At 45.7% G+C, this 25,524-nt stretch overlaps 1 protein-coding gene across 2 annotated transcripts in view; it reads right to left on the reverse strand.

Annotated features, from left to right (window-relative positions):
• Positions 1-25,524, reverse strand: part of LOC149437411 (ubinuclein-2-like) — a 155,973-nt gene that overhangs the window by 107,968 nt on the left and 22,481 nt on the right. For both annotated transcript variants that reach the window (XM_089660940.1, XM_089660941.1), the window contains exon 3: positions 14,427-14,528. In XM_089660940.1, the coding sequence (XP_089517066.1) occupies positions 14,427-14,528 (102 nt within the window). The remainder of the gene's footprint in view (positions 1-14,426; positions 14,529-25,524) is intronic.

Below are 25,524 nucleotides of genomic sequence, written 5' to 3' on the forward strand. Positions count from 1 at the left end.
AGTTAAATTTGATGGTGACTGTTTGTGGACTGCAGTCTTATGATGATTATTATACAGGATTTATATAGCGCCAACAGTTTGCTCAGCGTTTTACAATATAAAAAGGGAGAGAAATACAGCAACGATACAGTTCAATACAAGAGGGTTAGGAGGGCCCTGCTCCTTGGAGCTTTCAATCTAAGAGTATTCAAGTCAATCCACAGATTTTCAAGTGTGGGCTCTGACTAAGCCATGCAAGGACATTCACCTTTTCGCATTCAACCACTGGCGGTCATTTTTGTAGTTTGTTTTGGGTCATTGTTATGTTGGAAGGTAAAACCTTTTTCCCATTCTTGACAACTTTCTCACAGAGGGCAGCAGATATTCCTCAAGAATTTGACAGTATTATGTCCCATCCATTTTTCTTTCTATCATGACAAGCGCTCCAGTCCATGCTGTAGAAAAAAAACCCCATAACCATATTACCACCTCCATGCTTTAGTGTAGGAATTGTGTTTTTTGGATGGTGAGCTGTACTGGATTTCCACCAGACATCGTTTAGTGTTGTGGCCAAATAATTAAATTTTAGTTTCATCTGACCAGAACACCTTTTTCCATGTGGCCCCAGAATCTTCAAGGTACGTTTTAACAAAGCTCAATGGTGACTGCATGTGGTCTTTAATGAAGAGTGGCTTTTTTCTTGCAACCCTCCCATACAAGCCACATTTGTGGAGAATTTGTGATATTTTTGTCACATGCACACAATGACCATTCTATCATCAATTCTTGAAACTGCTTCAGAGATGTTGAAGGCCTCTTGGTAGCCTCTCTGACCAGTTTCCTCCTAACTCTTTCATCCAGTTTGGAACGACATCCTGATCCAGGGATGGTCTGTGTTGTACCAAATACCTTCCACTTTTGCTTCTAAGCAATTTTTTTTGTATCCATCTCCTGACTTGTGCCTGTCCACAATTTTATCCTAGAGATCCTTTGACAATGCTTTGCCACCCACAGTTGATTGTTTGCTTCAATTGCACTATCAGGGACTGAAATGCTCCAGGAAAGCGCTTTTCATGCTGAGGTAATCAAAATCACCACAGCTGATCACAGTTGAAAGTCAAATGGCTTTGTGTGTCATTGAGAAGGTGATCAGTTTACAAGTCATTTTTAGTAGGGGGTGATCCTTTTTTTTAACTCGTGATTCTGTTTTTGAATTTTGAATTTTTTTTCTGACATGTTGGTGTTATATGTTTCACTTGGATGTTATAAAGTTGCACTGAGTAAATGCAGCTGGATAAAACAAACTGTTTCTGTCTTCATTTCAGGCTGCAAAGCAACAAAATGATACATTTCAAGGGGGTGATTTTTTTCTATACTCCCTGCATTCTAGTCATACAGCAAAAGCCAGGCTGGATATTCATGAACCAATGGATTATAGGTTTGTCACAGAGCTAATCTTCCCCTGGCCGAGTGCCAGAAAGTCAGACACCATGCTGTGGGAATCCACATGCAGTCTCCCCTCCTGTCACCCCCCTCACTGTCTCCATGGGTACGGCGCAGCCCCGCACTCCGTGCCCGGCGGAGACAAAGGCCGCAGGGCTGGCGTTGAGGAGGGGGGGGGGGGGGGAGGGGCCATTGCCATGATAACACGACGCTAAGTCTCGGGTTAACACGGCCAGACTCCGTATATAATGCTGGAGCGGGGCCCGGCTGCTTTCCCCTGCCTGTGTGAGATCTGAGCTGTGGCCAGTCTCCTCACTGATCACTCCCTCTAACTAACCTACTCTGTTAGGAGTCGCTGCCAGATCCCTCTGCCTGGAGGATTAACCCTCAGCTGCCCAGATCCCTCTGCCTGGAGGATTAACCCTCGGCTGCCCAAACCCCTCTGGTCTGGAGGATTAACCCTCGGCTGCCCAAACCCCTCTGGTCTGGAGGATTAACCCTCGGCTGCCCAAACCCCTCTGGTCTGGAGGATTAACCCTCGGCTGCCCAAATCCCTCTGGTCTGGAGGATTAACCCTCGGCTGCCCAAATCCCTCTGGTCTGGAGGATTAACCCTCGGCTGCCCAAATCCCTCTGGTCTGGAGGATTAACCCTCGGCTGCCCAAATCCCTCTGGTCTGGAGGATTAACCCTCGGCTGCCCAAATCCCTCTGGTCTGGAGGATTAACCCTCGGCTGCCCAAATTCCTCTGGTCTGGAGGATTAACCCTCGGCTGCCCAAATCCCTCTGCCTGGAGGATTAACCCTCGACTGCCCAGATCCCTCTGCTGCTCGTAAACCTGGCAGACTTAACCCTTTGCTGCCCATAAGCCTGCTGCCCGGATCACTCCCCTGCGCGGACGTAACCCTTCACTGCCTGGAGCTGCCTGTGTGGAATTACACTGTGTTGCCTGTTTGGACTGTAACCCTCCATGTCCTGTTCCCCGCATCCAGTAAGTGGACTAATCCCGTGCTGCCCGAAAGACTGAGCCCAATTCTGCCCCAGGGACTCCACCTCTCAGTACCCATGCCGTTCTGTCCTGTTGAACCCGGTGGACTAATCGGCCACCTGTTGTCCCATATTGCCACCCCGAGAACTATACTGTGTCGCTGTGTCTTGTGTGCATCTGTGGACTAGCTGTTCTATTGTCTGTATCACAAAAAAACTCCCCAATAAACGCCCGCACGTTGGGTTCCATGCAATCTGTCTCCATGTGCTCTCTCTCTGCGCTCCTAGTACGTTAAAAGGTTGCTGCCTTACAGTGATATTGAAGGATTATTTATGTGATGGCTGCATTACTTTTTTTTCAGACTATTTCTTCTATTTTCATCTGGTGATCTGGCCAGTAAGTCTGTTTTTCAAAAGAAATGTGCCCTCTGTACTCATTCATCCAGAGAGGGAGCACTCTAACACAGGAGGTGTTTTACTTACCAGATCACCAGGTGAAAACAGGGAAAAAGCCTAAAAAAAGAAAGCTAAAGCAGCCACCACATTTAGTGATTGGTAAGCTGTAATATATTACATTATTGGTTTTGGGTTTATTACGTCTTTAGGTAAAAAAAAAAAAATCTTTCACCTTTACAACCACTTTAAAGGAGGTTGGACACCCCCCCTCTGACGTACCCCTATAACTCTAACTCAATATGAGTTTTTTTGCTTGTCTCCTGTAAATTGTTGTCCTCTAAACTATGGAGAAGTTTATTTGCCAACTAGTTCTTATTTGCTTTAAATTCATCAATAAACTTTCCTATCAACCTGTTTCCTGACTTGTACAACAAAAACTGAAGTCACTGCAACCTCTGTAAAATCTTAGAAACCAGTACTCAGACCCCTTGCTGTTGGGATGGCCTGTAACGTTGCTCTGAACACTGTATCTTACTTGAGCATTCACCTCAGCACTAATGCGTGTAGTTTGCCACAGGGTGCAATACAAGTACAGGGCTGCGGTCCATTCCTAGAGTTACCAGACCCTAAAGTCTCTTTCAGAACCAGGGATGAAGAAAAGTAAGACAGGTTTATACCATTATCGGACCGTTACTGTAGTCCTATAGCAAGTAGGAAGAAAAAGAAAAAGAAAAAAAAAAAAACACCACATGCAAAGTAATAACTATGGTGCAAAGACTGAAGTATAAAATTCTATATTAGGGGAGAAACTGGGAACCTTAGGAGGTAAAAAGAGTCCAAAAAGTTTTAAAGAGATTTAGAAAATGACAACTCCGCACCGTGATGATGGATGAGGAGCTGCATCCATCACCATGTGGCTGAGCTGTCATTTACTTCACCTAAGTTGTCATTATGGGGAATTGTTTGTAGAATGTGAAGGAAAAAAATTAATTTAATACATTTTGGAATAAGGCTGTAACATAATAAAATGTGACAAAAGTTAAGCCCTCTGAATACTTTCTGGGTGAACTGTAAGTATAATTTAAAACAAAAAAAAAACAAAAAAAACCCACAATACACAAACTTCAATCACTTTACCAAATTTTTTTTTTAACCTCCCTAGCAGTTTTCCCGAGTCTGGCTTTGAGTTAAATCTAGCTGTCAAAAGCGGCAACTGTCAAAAGAGGTAACCCCGAGCCAGACTCTGTGTTACCGCAAAACTACATACCTGGTCCTGCGATCCGTGTCCCGGGTCCTGCAGCCGCCTCAAGCTATCCCCTCCAACCGTCCTGTCTCCTTCCCGGCTATCTCACGCTGATCAGCGTGAGATAGTCGCACAGTGCCATCGGGGGGCGGGGCTTGCTGGAGGCAGGAGTTTTAAAAATAAACCTGTGTCAAAATAAATTGTTACTCTAGTGCATACATTCTAACATTACCTCAGATATATCCATAGTGCAGTTTTTCAGTTTCGGTTACTAAAACAGTTTTGCACTCATGGCTTCCAAAAAGCGTCTCGCTAGCGCCAAAGTGGTTTATGATGAGCTAGCAAACAGCGACAGTGAGGAGCTACTTGCATTGAGCGATAGTGAATCATGTGGTGATTTGTCTTCAGACACCGACAGTGAAGACAGCGGCAAATCTGAAATTTATGTTTGTGATCTGCGCACGTGGTGCACTACTGATTGCGGTATGCCAACGCCACCAAGATTTCCATTTACCGGCGCACCTGGTATGAAAGTCCACATTGAAGGTGGCAACCCCTAGGCGTACTTACAATTGTTTCTGGCGGATGAGGTTATTAAACTAATCGTGATGGAGACAAATAGGTACGCAGTGCAACAACTAGCTGCTCCACACAGCAGGTTTTCACGAAGCAGAAAGTGGGAACCTGTGACTAAAGAGGACATTTGGCTGTTTCTCTGCCTAATTATTCTGCAAGGAGTGGTGGGGAAACCACTGCAGAAGTGGTACTGGACCACCAACAAAATGCTCGCCACGCCATTCTTTGGCACAGTCATGTCAGAGTACAGCTTTTCACTTATTATGAAATTTTTGCACTGGCAAATAATGAGGATTTTTATGAAACAACTCATCTGGCTCCCAAGCTAAAAAAAAAATTGGGAAGTCTCCCAAATAATTGTCAGAAATTTCCAGCAGAGCTATGTGCCAGAGAGAGACATTAGCATAGACGAAAGTCTAATGGCCTACAAAGGAAGGCTCAGCTGGATACAGTATATCGCATCGAAGAGAGCACGATTTGGCATCAAATCCTACCTGCTGTGCGAATCCTCTACCGGCTACATATGGAACACAGTTATATACACCGGCAAAGGAACAAAATTTGATCCATAGTGCGGCAAATATGGAATGGCAACATCTTCCGTCCTGTCACTGATTGAGCCACTGCTAAACCAAGGCTACTGTGTAACAACGGACAATTTCTAACTCTCCAGAACTTTATGCGGTTATTCTGCAGCACAAAACGGATGCATATGGAACCGGTCGGGCTAACTGGCGCAACCTACCATCAATGTTTGGAAAAACCAAACTGAAGTTGGGAGAAATAGTTCCCTGGCAGAAAAGCAAAAATGATGGCACTGAGATGGCGGGACAAGAAGGATGTGTGCCTAATGAGTAGCATTCACAATGCCTCCACAGTGATGGTACAAACAAAAGGTGGGAAAAACATCCAGAAGCCACAGGTTGACTACAATAGCACCATGGGAGGTGTCGACAGAGCTGACCAAGCTATGACTTTCTATCCGGCGATGAGAAAGCAGCAGAGAAAATATTACAAAAAGGTTTTCCGGCATCTTCTGAAACAGTGCTTGTGGAATGCCTACATTCTGTTCTGCAAAAACAGTGACAAGCCTGTGCTTCATGCGGACTTTATCTGGAAAGTTGTGGAATCCATTTTCCTCAAACACCATCAGTGCCTGTGGGTAGATCCGGACGTCGTGCTGTGGGAGATGTCAACCCAGAACGCCTGACTGGACGTCACTTTATGAACCACATCCCACCAACCCAAAAAAGGTAGCACCTACACGGATGTGCGTGGTATGTTGCACTCGGCGATATGAGAGTTGAAAAACATCCGCAAGGAAACGAGGTTCCACTGTCCTGATTGCGATGTCGGACTTTGTGCAGTCCCGTGTTTCAAAATATACTACACTCGTGATGTTTTCTAGAATATGCAGTGTCTATATAATATTGTTTGGACAGAGTGTTTGATTTGATTACATTATTTAATTATATTATAATTTATGATTTAATGTATTAAAAAACTTTATTGCACCCAGGATGTCTACTAGACTCTTGTTTAAACAGATTTCAGTGAATTATTCCTAAGAATTACTGCTAGGGAGGTTAATCAAATCTTAAAATAAAGTTACACACACAAAAAAAAAAGATGAATAAAGACACAAAACCCTGGACCGGAAGCACTGCCACAGAGTGTGTTCCACTGGCCGGATGCGACGTCATACAAAGCTTCTGAAGACGACCTCGGAGCCTCTGAAGACGCAATCTGGGAAGGATGAAATGCATTAGGCGGGGACTTACAGCGATGTCACATATGGCCAGTGGAACACACACTGTGGCAACATTTCTGGTCCTGAGTTTAGTGCCTTTATTTATCATTTTTTGAGAGTGTAACTTGATTTTAAGGTCTGATAATAAAAAAATTTAATCACACTAAGCAGATCTCTTTTGTAATCCTCTCCACTTGTAATGAATACCTATTACTGAGCCATACCATTAAACCGAGGAGCGTTGGAAAAGCAAGAGAAATAAAGCCCAAGTTCAGGATACTGTTATCCAAGGGTAATCTGACTCTTATTCTATAATGGAAGGGTCAACAACTGTTGGTGAATGCGGGAATACAGGAGGGGAGCACAGTACTGTGGTTCCTGCACCGATTAAAAAGTGTTTGCGAACCTGCACCTTATAAAGACTTCACTCATTTCTCACTTAAGTTCTATTATTTACACAGCATTGGACTTTTGTGCACATGGACTCATATATACAAGGGGCGTTCAAGTCAAACTGTGATTTTTCATTTTACAGGTAACAAAAAGGGATGCTAGCGTGGCATTACTACACGCAGTAGTGTAATGCAATGCTGGATGCAATAACTAAAAGCAAGTCATATACACTCACACACACAAACACATGTCCATTGAAACAGCATTTACACCATTAATTATTCTAAGCATGTGAAAGACCCACTACCGGATGAACACCTGCCCTGGCATATCATAGCATTCACTCGGCACTCCAAGAAATAAACGGAATCCAACTGCAATATTCTTGCACTGTCAAAACCTCCACTTTTCTTATCACACGACACACAGGAGTATATATATATCTATCTATCTTATAGTCATCACAATCTGCATAACACACACCAATAATAATGTGAGAAAGGGGGGGGGGGGGGGAATGGTGCTGCGCTAACAAACCCAGAGGGAATTAAATAAACAAAGGAAAATAGAAAAAGTGAATATCCACAGAGACCATAACGCATGTATACAGCTACATCAACATAAATGCCACTGGTACACTAACAAATGTGAAATAAAAACACAAATATGCACGTTCTCAGCTACAAACATGTGCCGAGAAACTAAGAAAGTGATAAAATGGGTAAATAAATAAATGAATACACTGGTATAACGATGGAACAACAACAGGAGAGCCCAAAGGTGATATATAAATATTGAAACATAAAAAGTGAATGACAAATGTCAAGGAAAAATAAATAATGAGTGAACATAGGCACAAAAATACGCTGCATAAATAATGGCATAAATAGTGCCACAAAGAATGAATAAACGTGGATATCACAAGTGCACTACAATATGTGAAACAAAACCGTCTTCAACTCTGCAAATGCACTATACAAGTGTAGCAAGTAAAAAGATAGTGAAATACACAAAATAAATAAAAAAAAGTGTACCAATAATCAATATACAGTTGCAAGAAAAAGTATGTGAACCCCTTGGGATTACGTGGAGTTTTGCATGAATTGGGCATAAAATGTGCTCTGAACGTCATCTAAGTCACAAAAATAGAAGAACACAGTCTGCTGAACAGAATACTACACAAAAACATTAGATGTTGCATGGTTTAATTGCACAGAACATGTAAACGTTCACAGTGCAGGGAGGAAAAAGTATGTGAACCTTTGAACTTAATAACTAGTTGACCCTCCTTTGGCAGCAATAACCTCAACCAAACGTTTCCTGTAGTTACAGATCAGACCTGCACAACGATCTGGAGTAATTTTGGACCACTCCTCTTCACAAAACGGTTTCAGTGTAGCAATATTCTTGGGATGTCTGGTGTGAATCGCTCTCTTAAGGTTATGCCACAGCATTTCAATCGGGTTGAGGTCAGGACTCTGACTGGGCCACTCCAGAAGGCGTATTCTGTGCTGTTGCAGCCATTGTTTTGTTGAATTACTTGTATGCTTTGGGTCATTGCCCTGTTGCATCACCCATCCTCTGCGGAGCTTCAGTTGGCGGACAGACGGTCGTACGTTTTCCTGCAAAATGTCTTGATAAACTCTGGAATTCATTTTCCCATCAGTGACAACAATCCGTCCAGGCCCCGAGGCAGCAAAGCAGCCCCAAACCATGATGCTCCCTCCGCCATGTTTTACAGTGGGGATGAGGTTTTGATGTTTATGTGCTGTGCCTTTATTTCTCCACACATAGTGTTGTGTGTTCTTCCCAAACAACTCAATCTTGGTTTCATCTGTCCACAGTATATTTTGCCAGTAGTGCTGTGGAACATCCAGGTGCTCTTTTGCAAACTTCAAACGTGCTGCAATATTCTTTTGGGACAGCAATGGCTTCCTCCGTGGTGTCCTCCCATGTACTCCATTCTTGTTTAATGTTTTCCTTATTGTAGATGTGTGAACAAAAATGTTAGCATGTGCCAGAGATTTCTGTAGGTCTTTAGCGGACACCCTGGGATTCTTCTTTACCTCATGCAGCATTCTGCTCTGTGCTCTTGCAGTCATTTTTACAGGACGACCGCGCCTAGGGAGAGTAGCAACAGTGCTAAACTTTCTCCATTTGTAGACAGTCTGTCTTACTGTGGACACATGAACATCAAGGCTTTTGGAGATACTTTTGTAACCCTTTCCAGCTTCATGCAAGTCAACAATTCTTGATCGTAGGTCTTCTGAGAGCTCTTTTTTGCGAGGCATGGTTCACATCAGACAGTGCTTCTTTTGAAACCAGTAAACCCAAAACAGGTGTGTGTTTTTTAAGGGCAGGACAGCTGTCAGCAACACATCCAATATCATCACACTGATTGGAGTCAAGGTTGGCTCACTCCTGGCTCCAATTAGCTCTGGGAGAAGTCATTACGCTAGGACCTCACATACTTTTTCCTCCCTGCACTGTGAATGTTTACATGTTATGTGCAATTAAACCATGGCAACATCTAATGTTTGTGTAGTATTATGTTCAGCAGACTGTGTTCTTCTATTGTTGTGACTTAGATGACGTTCAGAGCACATTTTATGCCCAATACATGCAAAACTCCACATAATCCCAAGGGGTACACATACTTTTTCTTGCAACTGTATGAAAAACACAGGGTGAATATATCCCAGAGTGCATGTAAAATAATAAGAATATCACAATAAATAGATGGTGGAAGAAAATAATGAATATAAAATGAACACAGAAACCACATAATATAATGGTATAAATATTGCCACGAATATTGAATAAATCCAAAAAATGGTGTAATAGTCCACAATATATTTATACGTGTAAAGTCAAATGATTAGACTCCCAAGTAAACTTGATCGGTGATAGTGAAAGTGATCAGTATGACAAGCAATCCATCACCAGCTAAATTGCCTCCTCACCTCCATGTTGCAACCCTTAGGGGCCAACGCACTTTCAGGGCGCTCAACGCCAAACAGATCAGCATAGCGTCCTTACACACGAATCCTGGACCCCCAGCGGCCATGATATTGAAGACCGGAGCAGTAAGAGATCACTGCAGCGTGGGACGATAAGAAACCCGAATTGTAGACTATAAACTTTATTGGAAACCATCTAAAAATGCTAACCGAGTGTCAATACACTTCATAAAGCACCCTCCAGCAGGGGACAGGGTGCAACAAAGTCTAAATATGCCAAGACCAAATAAAAAATAAAATGTATGAAAGGGACAAAGCTAAAAAATGTGAAAACAAAAAACCTAACCCTGGCAGCCATAAAAAGGGGGATCGCAAACCTACTGACATGTATAGGAGAGTAAGTCATATACCAAAATTAACCCACATGGGGGTAGACAAAAATAAAAAATGGAAATAAAAGGCTACCAGGAAAAAAAAAAAATAAATAACAGCTGTACCAAAGCAACACCGATATGAATACATAAGAATAAATATGGTAAAAACAAATAATGCACAGATATTAACCACTAGGGGACCGCCCACAGTACATTTACTGTGGCAAAGCGGCCCCGGTAGGCAGGATCACATTTATAAACATCATCCGGTTTACATGATCGCGGCTGTGGGTGTCAATCACTGGGTCACAGCCGGTGATTACCCGCCCGGTCCCAGCGATTGCGGGTAAACACTGTCACGGAGCACAGCTGCATTGTTTTCAATACAGCTCTGCTCCCTGTCAGTTTCCAGCACACTGTACCGGAGAGCAGAGCTTAGCTTTCCAGGACAGTGTGTTCCTGTGAAGAACATCCCGCCCACTAGTAAAACACTCCCCTCACACAGTTAACCCTTTGATTGCCGAAAAATGTTAATTCCTCCCTCCCCAGTGCCATTAGTATGTCAGTGCTTTTTTTTTTTTTTAAACCAATTAATTTACACGATTAATTTGATTTTTGCATTTTTTTTTACTGGACAGGTTTTATAGCAAAAAGTCCAAAATATTGTTTTGTCATACCATCATCTTTTATATTTTACCAAATAATTGGCCAATATTTTGTGTTTTTGTGCATCAAAAGTAAAGAGAAGTGTATTTTTTTTTAAAAAATTGCGTTTGAAAAAAAAAAAAAAAAAAAAAAAAAAAAAAAAAAATCGCTGTGCGAGTACTATGTGGCATAAAAAATTGCAGCACCCACCATATTATTCACTAGGGTGTTTGCGTTAAAAAAAATATATAAATGTTTGGGGTTTAAATTGATTTCCTAGCAAAAAAATACTGATTTATTTAATGTGAACAAAAAGTTTCAGAAAAGGCGTGAGTGATGTGTGGCATAAACTTCTAATGCTGGGCATAAAATGCCCCCACCCCCAAAACAACCCCATTTTGGAAAGTAGACACCTCAAACTATTTGCTGAGAAGCATGTTGAATCAATAGAGGAATTTTTTTTTTTACCACAAGTTATTGGAAAATGACAAACAAAAATTTTTTGTTTTTTTTTTTTGTTTTTTTTTTTTGTTTTTTACACAAAATTGTCACTTAAATGATTTATTGCTCACACATGCCATGGGTATATGTGGAATTACTCTCCAAAATACATTCTGCTACTTGTACCTCCATACTGGGTATGGGGATACCACATGGGAGAGATGTTTTGACAGTCTAGCCAAGTACAGGACCCCAAAATCCAATAAGCACCATCAGGCTTTTAAAGCGCTTTATTTCCTCATTACACTTCCTGACTACCTAAAAAAGTGTGTCATTTTCCAGAAACTTGTGGAAAAAAAAAAAATTTCCATGGACTCAGTATGCCTCTCAGCTTACGGTGTCTACTTTCCAAAAAGGGGTCATTTGGGGGTGTTTGTATTGTCCTGGTATTTTAGCACCTCAACAAATGTGATGGGCAGCCAGGAAGTAAAATCAATATACACTTTTTGGGATTTTTTTTTTAACCAAAAACATGTAGCAAAATACATTTTGGCATAAATGTATAATAACTTTGAGTTTACTATATATTTTGTATAGCCGAAAGTAAACAATATTGTTTTTCAACATTTTCGGTCTTTTTTGGTTTATAGCACAAAAAATAAAAAGCGCACAGGTGATCAAATACCACCAAAAGAAAGCTATTTGTGTGAAAAAAAAAAAAGTACATAAATTTCACTTGGGTACAGCATTGCATGACCGCGCAATTATCAGTTGAATTAGTGCAGCGCCGAGTAGCAAAAAGAGGCCTAGCCATTTACCCCTTCACACCTAAGGGTAAAACAAATCTAAATGCCCAAGCACAATTTTGCAACGTTGACATGTTAGTAAAATCGTACATATCATCACAACTACTTTGTACATCTGGGTGAATTATATATTTTTCAGGACAAAATAGGGCTTTCATTTGGTGGTAAATGGTAATAGATATCTCCTGATTTTCTTTTTTTATTATCAAAAGGAAAAAAAAAAAAAAAAAAAAAAACTGTCCCAAAATAGCAAAACAAAAATCTTTTTTTTTTTATTTAGCTGTGTGTTTCTTGTTACTACCATAACCTACCACCAAAGAACAACCCAAAATAAATTCTCCATCTCTTGTTTTTGTCTTTTTCTTTTTTTTTTTACCTAAAACACACTGACACTCCCCTATAGCGTTTGACAAGCGTTGGTCCGGCGTTTGCGGAGCGGTTTTTTAACGCTCCTCAAACGCCGCATGCGCGGTTTAGCGGAGGTTGCAAAGCATTAAAAACGCCCCAGAAATGCCTATAATGAAGTTTGAATGGTGTTAACGCTCCGCAAACGCCCCGCAACCGCACACGCCGGCCGGGCGTTTGCGGAGCGGCACCATAGACTTGAATAGGAGGCTTCAACTCCTCCTGACTCGAAAAGAGGCGTCCGTTTTGCCGCGACGTGATGCTAACGCTCCCGTGTGAACAGCAGGAGGTGCTGCAATGTGCAGAATTTTCACAGGCGTTTGGGAAGCGGTAAAAACGCTTCCCAAACGCCTGTCTGCCGCTTGCAAACAAGGCTAGTGTGAACGTAGCCTAACTGACACGGATACCAATTTTTTTTTAAATCCTGACCTTTGACCCTGACCTTTTGACCTTGACCCAAACAATAACCCTGGCACTGAACTAGATCAAACCTTGATCTAGGTATTTTTTCTTTTATTTTTAAATATTCATTTTTTAACAAACTTTTTTCTCTCTATGCCAGCAAGAGAAGAAAACAAGGGGGCTAGGCTGCACAGTGACTGATCACTGTGATAGCCAAATCAGAGGCTATCACAGCAATCATGTGACCCGGAATAGGGAGTCCCGAGTCCCGATCGTTAGAAGAAGTGGCAATGTGAGCATTGCAGCATGAAATAGACACATCTTTTGACAGCGTCACAGCATAGAATACATTACCAAAGCTATGGGAAGACAGGAATGAATAGACACCAGCGGAACCATAATGCACAGGGAGTCATGGGGAAGCCGTAAACGCGACCAATCGATGAGCCCATATAGCCTTGGCAAGAGTCCCAGCATCAGAGCGTCATCGTCTGCATAGGAAGGCTTCTCCCAATTCATCCCACTTAAGCTCCTTGTTTCTAAACCCTTTTTCTGGCAGCTTTCCTGAAGTGGGTGGGTGCCACACCTACTCTAGGAGGAGCTAACAGAAAGGTTCCATGAGGATGACAGAGTCATGCCCAGCCACTACCCCTAACAAACAACATTTATCTAAGAATATCACACTTTTGCTTCAGTTCAGCTTCCTATCTACCCTAAACTTAAAGATTTCTAACTTCTTAAGCAAGTAGACATCTTTAATTGCACAAACAAGTTCTTATCTAATTTAAGCAGTCTAATCTTGTGACCCTGTTCTTTGGGCCTAGAGAAATGACATCAATGTCTCATGCTCCTGGAATCTGGGCAACAATGCTTTAATGTAAAAATTACCCAAGAAACAAAGGGTCCATAGGCATTACAAGTAGTAAGTGGCAAGTGTGTCCTATTACTAATAGACGTCGCATGTGTCACGGACAAATCCAGAGACCGTGAATCAAGACGGCAAACAGTGTTAGTGCGTGCATGGAACAACATGCCCGTGACAATCCCAGCTGCAGCAGTCATTCCTGTGAGCATTCAGCACATGGAACGCCTGATCCTGGATAATACATGTAGAACTTGTTGTAAAATTGCACAAGAGACGAATCTTTCTGTAGGAAAGGAAAACACAATGACGAAGTGAAGCAGGCTGCCCTAGGATGATTCAGGCGTACTGACAAAATCTTTCTATGCCGAAGCTTTCTAGGCATTAAACACTTGGATAAGTGTCTAAAATGTAGCAGGGGAGTTATTAAAAAAAATAATGTCACACATTTAGGAGAGGGTGAATTTGTAAATAAAAACGGTCATAGCTGCTTGTGCGTTCAACTTAACTGTCAAAATGTCCTAAATGGCTGGTGTCATAAGTGATCACATGTGCAGCACCATGGCAATTTTAGATCAAAAAAGAATAAGATGACAGTTTCCTAGGCTGTAAAGGATAAGAGGGTTTAGTTTTGTTTTAATTTTGAAATGGCAGAAGGCAATGTGGGGCTTATGAAATTAGGTGTCACTTTTAGAAGAGTAATTCACTCATAAAGAGTTTTAATTCATTTAAAATTTGGCACATTGTAGTTGACAATTGCACTTACTGCTTCAGAGTTATCAATAAAGGGATCAGTCTCATCATAGCCATAGCCAATGTCTATAAGATCCTGCAAGCGGTCCTTGCGATGACGGTGACTTTTTCGTCCCTGTAATAAAAAATATAGAAGGATAAAAAGTACAGACATACAATAGTAAATAGACAAATGTAAACCAGGGATTGCTTTTTAGCCAATTTTCAAAAACATACCACTTTATAATACCACTCTTTACACTTCTCATGACCAAGTTCACTAACATAGCTCCTAATAAAGCCCCTCATTAAATACACAGTTCATCCCAAAAGTACGGTATTCACAGCACTTAACTTTTGCCACATTTTGTTCTGTTAGTCTTATTCAAAAATGGATTAAATTCATTTTTTTCCACAACATTCTACAAATACCCCATAATGACAATGTGAAAGAAGTTCATCTTGAAATCTTTACAATTTATAAAAAAAACCACCACCACATGTACATAAATATTCACAGTCTTTGCTCAATACTTTGTTGAAGCACGTTTAGCACCAATTACAGCCTCAAGTCATTTTGAGTATGATGCTACAAGCTTGGCAATGTCTAATTTTGGGCAATTTTTCCAATTCTTCTTTGCAGTACCTCTCAAGCTCCATCAGGTTGGATGGGGAGCGTTGGTGCACAGATCAGATCTCTCCAGAGATGTTCAATCGGGTTTAAGTCTGGACTCTGGCTGAGCTACTCAAGGACATTCACAGAGTTGGCCCGTAGCCACTCCTTTGTTATGTGGGCTGTGTGCTTAGGGTTGTTGTCTTGTTGAAAGATGAACTGTCACCCCAATCTAAGGTCCAGAGCACTCTGGAAAAGGTTTTCATCAAAGATGTGTCTGTACATTGCCGCATTATTTCCTTTGATGCGGACTAGTCTCCCAGTTCCTGCCACTGAAAAACATCCCTACTGCATGATGCTGCCACCACCACGCTTCACTGTAGGGATGATATTGGCCAGTTGGTGAGCGGTGCTTGGTTTCCTCCAGACATAAGGCTTGGTAATCAGGCCAAAGAGTTATTATATTATTAAAATTAACAAAGAGTTCAATCTTTATTTCATCAGACCAGAGAGTTTTGTTTCTCATGGTCAGAGTCCCTCAGGTGCCTTTTGGCAAACTCTAGGCGTGCTGCCATTTGCCTTTAGGAGTGGCATCCGTCTGGCCACTCTATCATACAGGCCTGATTGGTGGAGTGCTGCAGAGATGTTTCAGAGTGACCATGGGGTGCTTGGTTACCTCCCTGGCTAAGGCCCTTCTCCCTCAATTGCTTATTTTGGATGGGCAGCCCGATCTGGGAAGATTCCTGGTGGTTCCAAACTTATTCCATTTACGGATGATGGAGGCCACTGTGCTCATTGGGACCTTCAATGCTACAGAAATTTTTAGTACCCTTCCCCAGATCTGTGCCTTGATACAATCCTGTATCGGAGGTCTACAGACAATTCCTTGAGCTTCATGGCTTGGTTTGTGCTTTGACATGCACTGTTAACTGTGGGACCTTATATAGACAGGTGTTTGCCTTTCCTAATCATGTCCAATCAACTGAATTTCCCACAGGTGGACTCCAATCAAGTTGTGGAAACATCACACTCTGATCCACTGCATTTTTGACTGCTCTGGTGTGTGGAATACATGAAGAAAACTGCATACATTTTTCATACAGAAAAAAAAAAAAAAAAGCACTGGGCTGCATCTGGTGTGAACCAGCCCTAAATCAATATCTATTAAACCACTTCCATACAGGGCACTTTTACCCCCTTCCTGCCCAGGCCAACTTTCATGTTTCAGCGCGCTCACAGTTTGAACAATTGCACAATACAACACTGTACCAAAAACTAAAAATGTTAGCATTTTCTTCACACAACTAGAGGGTTCTTTTGGTGGTATTTAATCATCATTGGGGTTTTTATTTTTTGCTAAACAAAAAAAGACAGAAATTTTTGAAAAAAAAAAAAAACACGTTTTTCTTTGTTTCTGTTATAAAACTTTGCAAATAAATAATTGTTCTTCATAAATTTAGGCCAAGATGTTTTTTGCTACATTTCTTTGGGAAAAATAACCCAAATTAGGATGTATTATTTAGTCTGTAGGAAAGTTAAAGAGTTCACAAACTATGGGATATATCTGAAAATTAATCAATCCTGAAGTACTGACGGCCAATCTAAATTCTTGAATTCCAAGAATGTCAGAACAGTACAGACATCACCCAAATGACCCCTTTTTGCAAAGTAGACAGTCCAACGTATTTCATAAAAGGCATGGCGAGTTTTTGGAAGTTGTAATTTTTTTTGTCATAATTTTTCGGAAAATGAATTAAAAAAATTATTTCAATTTTTTTTTTGTTTGTTACATACTGTCACCAGTGCAGTACAGTGTCATCATATAACTGGCATGGCGGCGGTGATCAGGGACACTGACTGGTGACAGTACGGGAAAAAAAAAATATATATATATATATTTTTTTTTTTAATTATTTTAAATGTTTTATTTATTTATTTATTTTTTTAAGATTTTTTTTTTTCAAGATTTTTTTTTCATATTTTACTATGACCAAAGTAGTACAATGTTACCATGGTAACATTGTACTACTTTGGGGAAGTGATCAGTATTTTTTTTTTTTTTTTTTTTACACAATTTCTCTTTTTTTAAGATTTGTTTTTCATATTTCACTATGACCAAAGTAGTATAATATTACCATAGTAACATTGTACTACTTTGAGGAAGTGATCGTTTTTTGTTTGTTTTTTTTGTTTTTTTACACAATTTGCTTATAGCAAAGAATTACTTTGCTATAAGAGAGAATTTACCTGAATGAAATTGATTCATTCAGGGAATTTTTGTTTGTGCTTAGCTGTGATTTGGCCGCGGCTAATCGCATGACATATCTGGGCTGTGATTGGCCTAGCTTGTGCATGTGATCTTTGTGACCATTCACAGCTAGACACTTGTATACAATGGATGGTATGAAAGGCAGCAGCACAGCTAATGCCCTTGGTGGACAAAAGCAGAAAGACACCTGGCAGCCCACATTTTCTTAACCACTTCAAGTCCGGACACTTTTACCCCCTTCCTGTCCAGGCCAATTTTCAGCTTTCAGCGCTATCACACTTTGAATGACAATTGCGCGGTCATGCAACACTGTACCCATATGAATTTTTTAGCTTTTGTTTAGAGACAGATAAAGCTTTATTTTGGTGGTATTTATTCACCACTGGGATTTTAATTTTTTTTTGCTACCGTATTTGCCGGCGTATAAGACGACTGGGCGTATAAGACGACCCTCTACTTTTCCTGTTAAAATATAGGATTTGAGCTATACTCGGCGTATAAGACTACCCCTCTTCCAACACACACCAAATAAAAATGAAAAAACATCAGATTTGATTTCAATATGGTTTGCTATTTCAGTATGGTATTCCAATGATGGGGTGCTATTCCTCGCTCTGACTCCAATGATGGGGCACTGTTTCGTTGGTGTCCGTGGGGGGGGGGGGAGGAACAGCGCCCCACCGTTGGTGTCCGTGGGGGGGGGGGGGGGGGGAGGAACAGCGCCCCACCGTTGGTGTCCGTGGGGGGGAGGAACAGCGCCCCACCGTTGGTGTCAGTGGGGGGGGAGGAACAGCGCCCCACCGTTGGTGTCAGTGGGGGGGGAGGAACAGCGCCCCACCGTTGGTGTCAGTGGGGGGGGAGGAACAGCGCCCCACCGTTGGTGTCAGTGGGGGGGGGAGGAACAGCGCCCCACCGTTGGTGTCAGTGGGGGGGGAGGAACAGCGCCCCACCGTTGGTGTCAGTGGGGGGGGAGGAACAGCGCCCCACCGTTGGTGTCAGTGGGGGGGGAGGAACAGCGCCCCACCGTTGGTGTCAGTGGGGGGGGAGGAACAGCGCCCCACCGTTGGTGTCAGTGGGGGGGGAGGAACAGCGCCCCACCGTTGGTGTCAGTGGGGGGGGAGGAACAGCGCCCCACCGTTGGTGTCAGTGGGGGGGGAGGAACAGCGCCCCACCGTTGGTGTCAGTGGGGGGGGAGGAACAGCGCCCCACCGTTGGTGTCAGTGGGGGGGGAGGAACAGCGCCCCACCGTTGGTGTCAGTGGGGGGGGAGGAACAGCGCCCCACCGTTGGTGTCAGTGGGGGGGGAGGAACAGCGCCCCACCGTTGGTGTCAGTGGGGGGGGAGGAACAGCGCCCCACCGTTGGTGTCAGTGGGGGGGAGGAACAGCGCCCCACCGTTGGTGTCAGTGGGGGGGAGGAACAGCGCCCCACCGTTGGTGTCAGTGGGGGGGAGGAACAGCGCCCCACCGTTGGTGTCAGTGGGGGGGAGGAACAGCGCCCCACCGTTGGTGTCAGTGGGGGGGAGGAACAGCGCCCCACCGTTGGTGTCAGTGGGGGGGAGGAACAGCGCCCCACCGTTGGTGTCAGTGGGGGGGAGGAACAGCGCCCCACCGTTGGTGTCAGTGGGGGGGAGGAACAGCGCCCCACCGTTGGTGTCAGTGGGGGGGAGGAACAGCGCCCCACCGTTGGTGTCAGTGGGGGGGAGGAACAGCGCCCCACCGTTGGTGTCAGTGGGGGGGAGGAACAGCGCCCCACCGTTGGTGTCAGTGGGGGGGAGGAACAGCGCCCCACCGTTGGTGTCAGTGGGGGGGAGGAACAGCGCCCCACCGTTGGTGTCAGTGGGGGGGGAGGAACAGCGCCCCACCGTTGGTGTCAGTGGGGGGGAGGAACAGCGCCCCACCGTTGGTGTCAGTGGGGGGGAGGAACAGCGCCCCACCGTTGGTGTCAGTGGGGGGGAGGAACAGCGCCCCACCGTTGGTGTCAGTGGGGGGGAGGAACAGCGCCCCACCGTTGGTGTCAGTGGGGGGGAGGAACAGCGCCCCACCGTTGGTGTCAGTGGGGGGGAGGAACAGCGCCCCACCGTTGGTGTCAGTGGGGGGGAGGAACAGCGCCCCACCGTTGGTGTCAGTGGGGGGGAGGAACAGCGCCCCACCGTTGGTGTCAGTGGGGGGGAGGAACAGCGCCCCACCGTTGGTGTCAGTGGGGGGGAGGAACAGCGCCCCACCGTTGGTGTCAGTGGGGGGGAGGAACAGCGCCCCACCGTTGGTGTCAGTGGGGGGGAGGAACAGCGCCCCACCGTTGGTGTCAGTGGGGGGGAGGAACAGCGCCCCACCGTTGGTGTCAGTGGGGGGGAGGAACAGCGCCCCACCGTTGGTGTCAGTGGGGGGGAGGAACAGCGCCCCACCGTTGGTGTCAGTGGGGGGGAGGAACAGCGCCCCACCGTTGGTGTCAGTGGGGGGGAGGAACAGCGCCCCACCGTTGGTGTCAGTGGGGGGGAGGAACAGCGCCCCACCGTTGGTGTCAGTGGGGGGGAGGAACAGCGCCCCACCGTTGGTGTCAGTGGGGGGGAGGAACAGCGCCCCACCGTTGGTGTCAGTGGGGGGGAGGAACAGCGCCCCACCGTTGGTGTCAGTGGGGGGGAGGAACAGCGCCCCACCGTTGGTGTCAGTGGGGGGGAGGAACAGCGCCCCACCGTTGGTGTCAGTGGGGGGGAGGAACAGCGCCCCACCGTTGGTGTCAGTGGGGGGGAGGAACAGCGCCCCACCGTTGGTGTCAGTGGGGGGGAGGAACAGCGCCCCACCGTTGGTGTCAGTGGGGGGGAGGAACAGCGCCCCACCGTTGGTGTCAGTGGGGGGGAGGAACAGCGCCCCACCGTTGGTGTCAGTGGGGGGGAGGAACAGCGCCCCACCGTTGGTGTCAGTGGGGGGGAGGAACAGCGCCCCACCGTTGGTGTCAGTGGGGGGGAGGAACAGCGCCCCACCGTTGGTGTCAGTGGGGGGGAGGAACAGCGCCCCACCGTTGGTGTCAGTGGGGGGGAGGAACAGCGCCCCACCGTTGGTGTCAGTGGGGGGGAGGAACAGCGCCCCACCGTTGGTGTCAGTGGGGGGGAGGAACAGCGCCCCACCGTTGGTGTCAGTGGGGGGGAGGAACAGCGCCCCACCGTTGGTGTCAGTGGGGGGGAGGAACAGCGCCCCACCGTTGGTGTCAGTGGGGGGGAGGAACAGCGCCCCACCGTTGGTGTCAGTGGGGGGGAGGAACAGCGCCCCACCGTTGGTGTCAGTGGGGGGGAGGAACAGCGCCCCACCGTTGGTGTCAGTGGGGGGGAGGAACAGCGCCCCACCGTTGGTGTCAGTGGGGGGGAGGAACAGCGCCCCACCGTTGGTGTCAGTGGGGGGGAGGAACAGCGCCCCACCGTTGGTGTCAGTGGGGGGGAGGAACAGCGCCCCACCGTTGGTGTCAGTGGGGGGGAGGAACAGCGCCCCACCGTTGGTGTCAGTGGGGGGGAGGAACAGCGCCCCACCGTTGGTGTCAGTGGGGGGGAGGAACAGCGCCCCACCGTTGGTGTCAGTGGGGGGGAGGAACAGCGCCCCACCGTTGGTGTCAGTGGGGGGGAGGAACAGCGCCCCACCGTTGGTGTCAGTGGGGGGGGGGAACAGCGCCCCACCGTTGGTGTCAGTGGGGGGGAGGAACAGCGCCCCACCGTTGGTGTCAGTGGGGGGGGAGGAACAGCGCCCCACCGTTGGTGTCAGTGGGGGGGGAGGAACAGCGCCCCACCGTTGGTGTCAGTGGGGGGGAGGAACAGCGCCCCACCGTTGGTGTCAGTGGGGGGGGAGGAACAGCGCCCCACCGTTGGTGTCAGTGGGGGGGGAGGAACAGCGCCCCATCGTTGGTGTCAGTGGGGGGGGAGGAACAGCGCCCCACCGTTGGTGTCAGTGGGGGGGAGGAACAGCGCCCCACCGTTGGTGTCAGTGGGGGGGAGGAACAGCGCCCCATCGTTGGTGTCAGTGAGGGAGGAACAGTGCCCCATCGTTCGTGTCAGTGGGGGAGAGGAATAGTGCCAAGAGTGTCACAGCATGGTGCTGCTGCACACTTACTGGCCGCTCCCTCACTCGATTTTCGCAGGGCAGCTCGGCTCCGCCTCCTCGCCGGTGATTGGTCGCCTGTGTGCCTTTCCAGTGCTGGCGCCCAATCACCGGTGAGGAGGCAGAGCCGAGCGGCCGCGCGACCATCGAGCGGCCGAACTGAAAGAAGGAGCAGTCGCGCTTCCTGGACCGGATTGTCATGGGACCGGGACCAGGTAAGGTACAGCAGCCCCCTGCCCGCCCCTGTACTTAGTGTCCCTTCCGCCACCGCGCCGCCCCTCGAAAAAGTGCCGCCCTGACACCGGCTCGCCGTATACCGCCGTATAAGGACGACCCCGACTTTTCAGAAGATTTTCATGGGTTAAAAAGTCGTCTTATACGCCGGCAAATACGGTATATAAAATGAAAAAGTCCAAAAATTTTGCAAATAAATCTTTCTTCATAAAACTTGGCCAAAATGAATTCAGTTATCTTTTTAGTAAAACAAAAAAAACAACAAAAAAAAAAAAACACAAAAATTAGTTTATAACCAAAAATTATAATTTAAAAAAAATTTCTTTTTACAATTTATTTATTTTTTTATACTATTACTTATGTCTTTTTTTTTTTTTTTTTTTTTTTTTTACATACTGTCACCCTAGCACAGTGGTGGGCAACCTTTTTTTTCAACTGAGCCAAATCACGCCAAAACCACGATTGAAATTTATTTTGAGAGCCACATTTTTAAAACTGAAAATACATCCCCCATATAGTAATTCATCCCCCCTATAGTAATTCATCCCCCCTATAGTAATTCATCCCCCCTATTGTGTCAATTCACTTACCTTTGCTCCGCGAGTTCCTCTCGCCGTGTTCCCGCGCCGTTCCGGTCTTCAGGGCGGACTGTGAGAGGAGAGGAGTTCGTCACGCTGCCCCGCCTACATCCTGACAGCCAATGTTTGCCACGCTCCGCGGGCCAGATTAAAAGGTCCGCCGGGCCGTAGTTTGCCCATTGCTGGGCTGGCTGCAGAGTCCTGACTTTTGGGGCGGCCGCCCGAGAGGAGGGAGGGGAGCGGGCGCCCGGCACACAGAAGAGCCGCATTGAAGTGTGTAAAGAGGCCGCATGTGGCTCGCGAGCCGCGGCTGCCTGTCACCTGGGGGGCAGTGTGCTCCGGAGCCGCAGCAAAGGTGAAAAAGAGCCGCATGCGGCTCTGGAGCCGCAGGTTGCCGACACCCGCCCTAGCAGTACAGTGTCACCATAGTACCACTGTACTTGTGGGGGGTGATTTTTTTTTTTTTTTTTTTTTTTTTTTTACACAGATTGCTTTTACATCTTTTATGTGTTTAAAAGCAATCATTTCTCCTCCTCTCTGGCTGCATTCTTGCAGCCATTGAGAAATACTGTGTGAGCTATGATTGGTCACAGCTTGTCACATGGTACAATGCTGTTCTGAATATCCTTGTACCATGTGATCATTCACAGATTTCACACATAGTGAGTAATGATGTCAGAAGTGACATCTTACTTACTACTCTCCATGTGATAACTGATTGGCCAGTGGTGCTGCTTGTATATGCAGCTGCATTTAAATATACACAGACACGGCAAAAGGATAACACATAACCACAGTACGAATTAAACTTTCAACATATTAAATGATTAGCACTGCTGGGCTGTGTCATACACAGCACCAATCCAACATCACTGATCAGTCATAAAAGTGAAAACTCAAATAGTGCCAGAGCGGAGCTGAATAGGTGTAACAGCAGCCACCAAAAGATCACAAAGCCTGCAGTGCTGTGGGACCCATCACCATTATGAATGAGCAATCAATGCTCCATCCACGTTAGTAAAAGAACACTCAGAGCTGCAGCTCTGTGTGATCGGTCTGCAGTTGCTTTTACACATACAGGGTACCATCATATTGATTACACAAAGCTGCACGCTCGGAGTGATCTTTTAAATTTATAAATGAAAAAAAGCAGCACTTCTTGTTTATTCATACAAATTAAAAAAATTAAAAAAAAAGCACAACTTGGAGTGTAAAGGGGGGCTCTGTGCTGGCTATACCACCCCCACTTGAACACCCATAATTTCGGCTTCAGAATAGTTGGAGTTACAACCAGCATAATGAGCTACATTTAGGGGACAAAAAGGGCCACCAGTTAGAATGGCACCAAGTGCGGTTTACATTTGGTTCTCTAGGAAATTAGGAGGAAATGTTGATTTATCTGTAAATTTAATATCTTGGAGTAATGTACAAGACACAAGCTGAGTATGCACAGACCCTGGTTTATTGATCGGTACTTTCAGGAGATTGGACAATGGTAAGCTTTTGGAGGACACACACCATGGACATCCACCCATAACCACACCCCACTCCATGAGTCTTCAGTTTTGTAGCAAACAATGCAGAGAAACAAAAAATAGAAGGGAGGATGGGCAGTGTCCTATACTGTACTTCAAGATATGGAATTTACAGGTAAGTAAAAAGTCCACTTTTCTTAAATCGTACTGTACAGGGCACGGAGGCTGAGTAATTACAGACCCTGGGATGTACCTAAGCAATGAATGAGAAGGCTGGCCAACAAATAAGCAATCAGAATTGTGCCAACAAGCTCAACAATGTAAAAAAGGGAAATATTTGAGTTTCTAGATCACTGTGCTGACTTTTCATTGTGGCACAACCTATACGATAAAGATTGTATACACCTCAATGGAAGTGGGTCTGTTGTGCAAGGGGAGAGGTTTACAGGAATGCTGGAGGAGTATTTAAAGAGTGAGGGGGTAGGGAGAACTGGAATAAAATGGGGCAGACAGTTTAGACACCAACATAGGGTGGAATGGAGGAAAGTGTGGTGGAGGGCTATATTTATATACTATAAATAGTGTAATGGATTAAATAATTTTGTCTACCAATACCAGATGTCTGCCAAGCAAAAGAGGAGATTTGGAAGCTTTGGTGGAAGAGCACTATGAATTAATTGGTAATTAATTGGTCTCTGCCCGAATCACACACCTACTGACCGACATATCAGACTGGATGTCGCTCCATTTCCTTAAACTGAACCTCTCCAAAACCGAGTTTCTTGTCTTCCCCCCAGCCCGGACACCCCCCCCCCCCCCAATGACTTCTCCATCACATCCAACAACGCCGCCATCAAACCCGCCCCGCAGGCCAGAGTACTTGGTGTCATTCTGGACTCCAACCTATCCTTCCAGCCCCAAGTCCAATCTTTAACAAACTCGTGCAGACTCCACCTCCGCTTCAGTCGATCCTGAATACGGCTGCCAGACTCATTCACCTTTCCAACCGCTCCATTTCCACCACCCCCCTCTGCCAACCCCTCAACTGGCTTCCAATTGCGCAACGGATCAAATTCAAAATCCTAACACTGACGTACAAAGCGGTCCACCATACTGCCCCGAACTACATCACTGACCTAATATCAAAGTACCGCCCAGCACGCACACTCCGCTCCTCACAAGACCTCCTTCTCTCTAGTTCCCTGGTCTCCTCCTCCCATGCCTGCCTCCAGGACTTCTCCAGGGTGTCACCCATCCTCTGGAACTCCCTGCCCCAACCCATTAGATTATCACCTACTCTCCTCTCCTTTAGGCGCACCCTGAAAACCCATCTCTTCAGGGAAGCCTACCCCAACCCCTGCTAACCTGCTGACCTCCTCCACTCTTCCTACCACTCCATCCCCCACAGCTATCTCCTCCTGTGCCACCATCCCCTCCCTCCTAGATTGTAAGCTCGAAAGAGCAGGGTCCTCGATCCCCTCATGTTTTGCATTGTACTGGTATTGTTCTGTCACATGTTCTGTCCCCCTTTGTAATGTACAGCGCTGAGCAAACCATTGGCGCTTTATAAATACTGTATAATAATAATAATAATTGTTGAATCTTGGCTTCATTCTGCACACAATTGGGCTATTAATATTCCTGGCTATGCTCTAAGACAGGGTAAACCGTAAAGGTGGCATGGCCTATGAGAAATTATCTCAAAGCAAGAGTAAAAGACAACCTTGTTGATGGAAAGTGAGATGGCTTTGAAAGTTTATGGGTGGAGCTGAGTATGGGTGTGCATACTTCAAAATTAATTACTGGCATTTGCTACAGGCCACCCAGTGTTAATGAGGAGATACACAGTCAGCTCCTTGCACAGACAGAAAGGGCTCCAACAG

Source organism: Staurois parvus, unplaced genomic scaffold (genome assembly GCF_062004578.1).
Source record: "Staurois parvus isolate SC_StPar_1 unplaced genomic scaffold, SC_StPar_1.0 ptg001291l, whole genome shotgun sequence".
NCBI lineage: Eukaryota > Metazoa > Chordata > Amphibia > Anura > Ranidae > Staurois > Staurois parvus.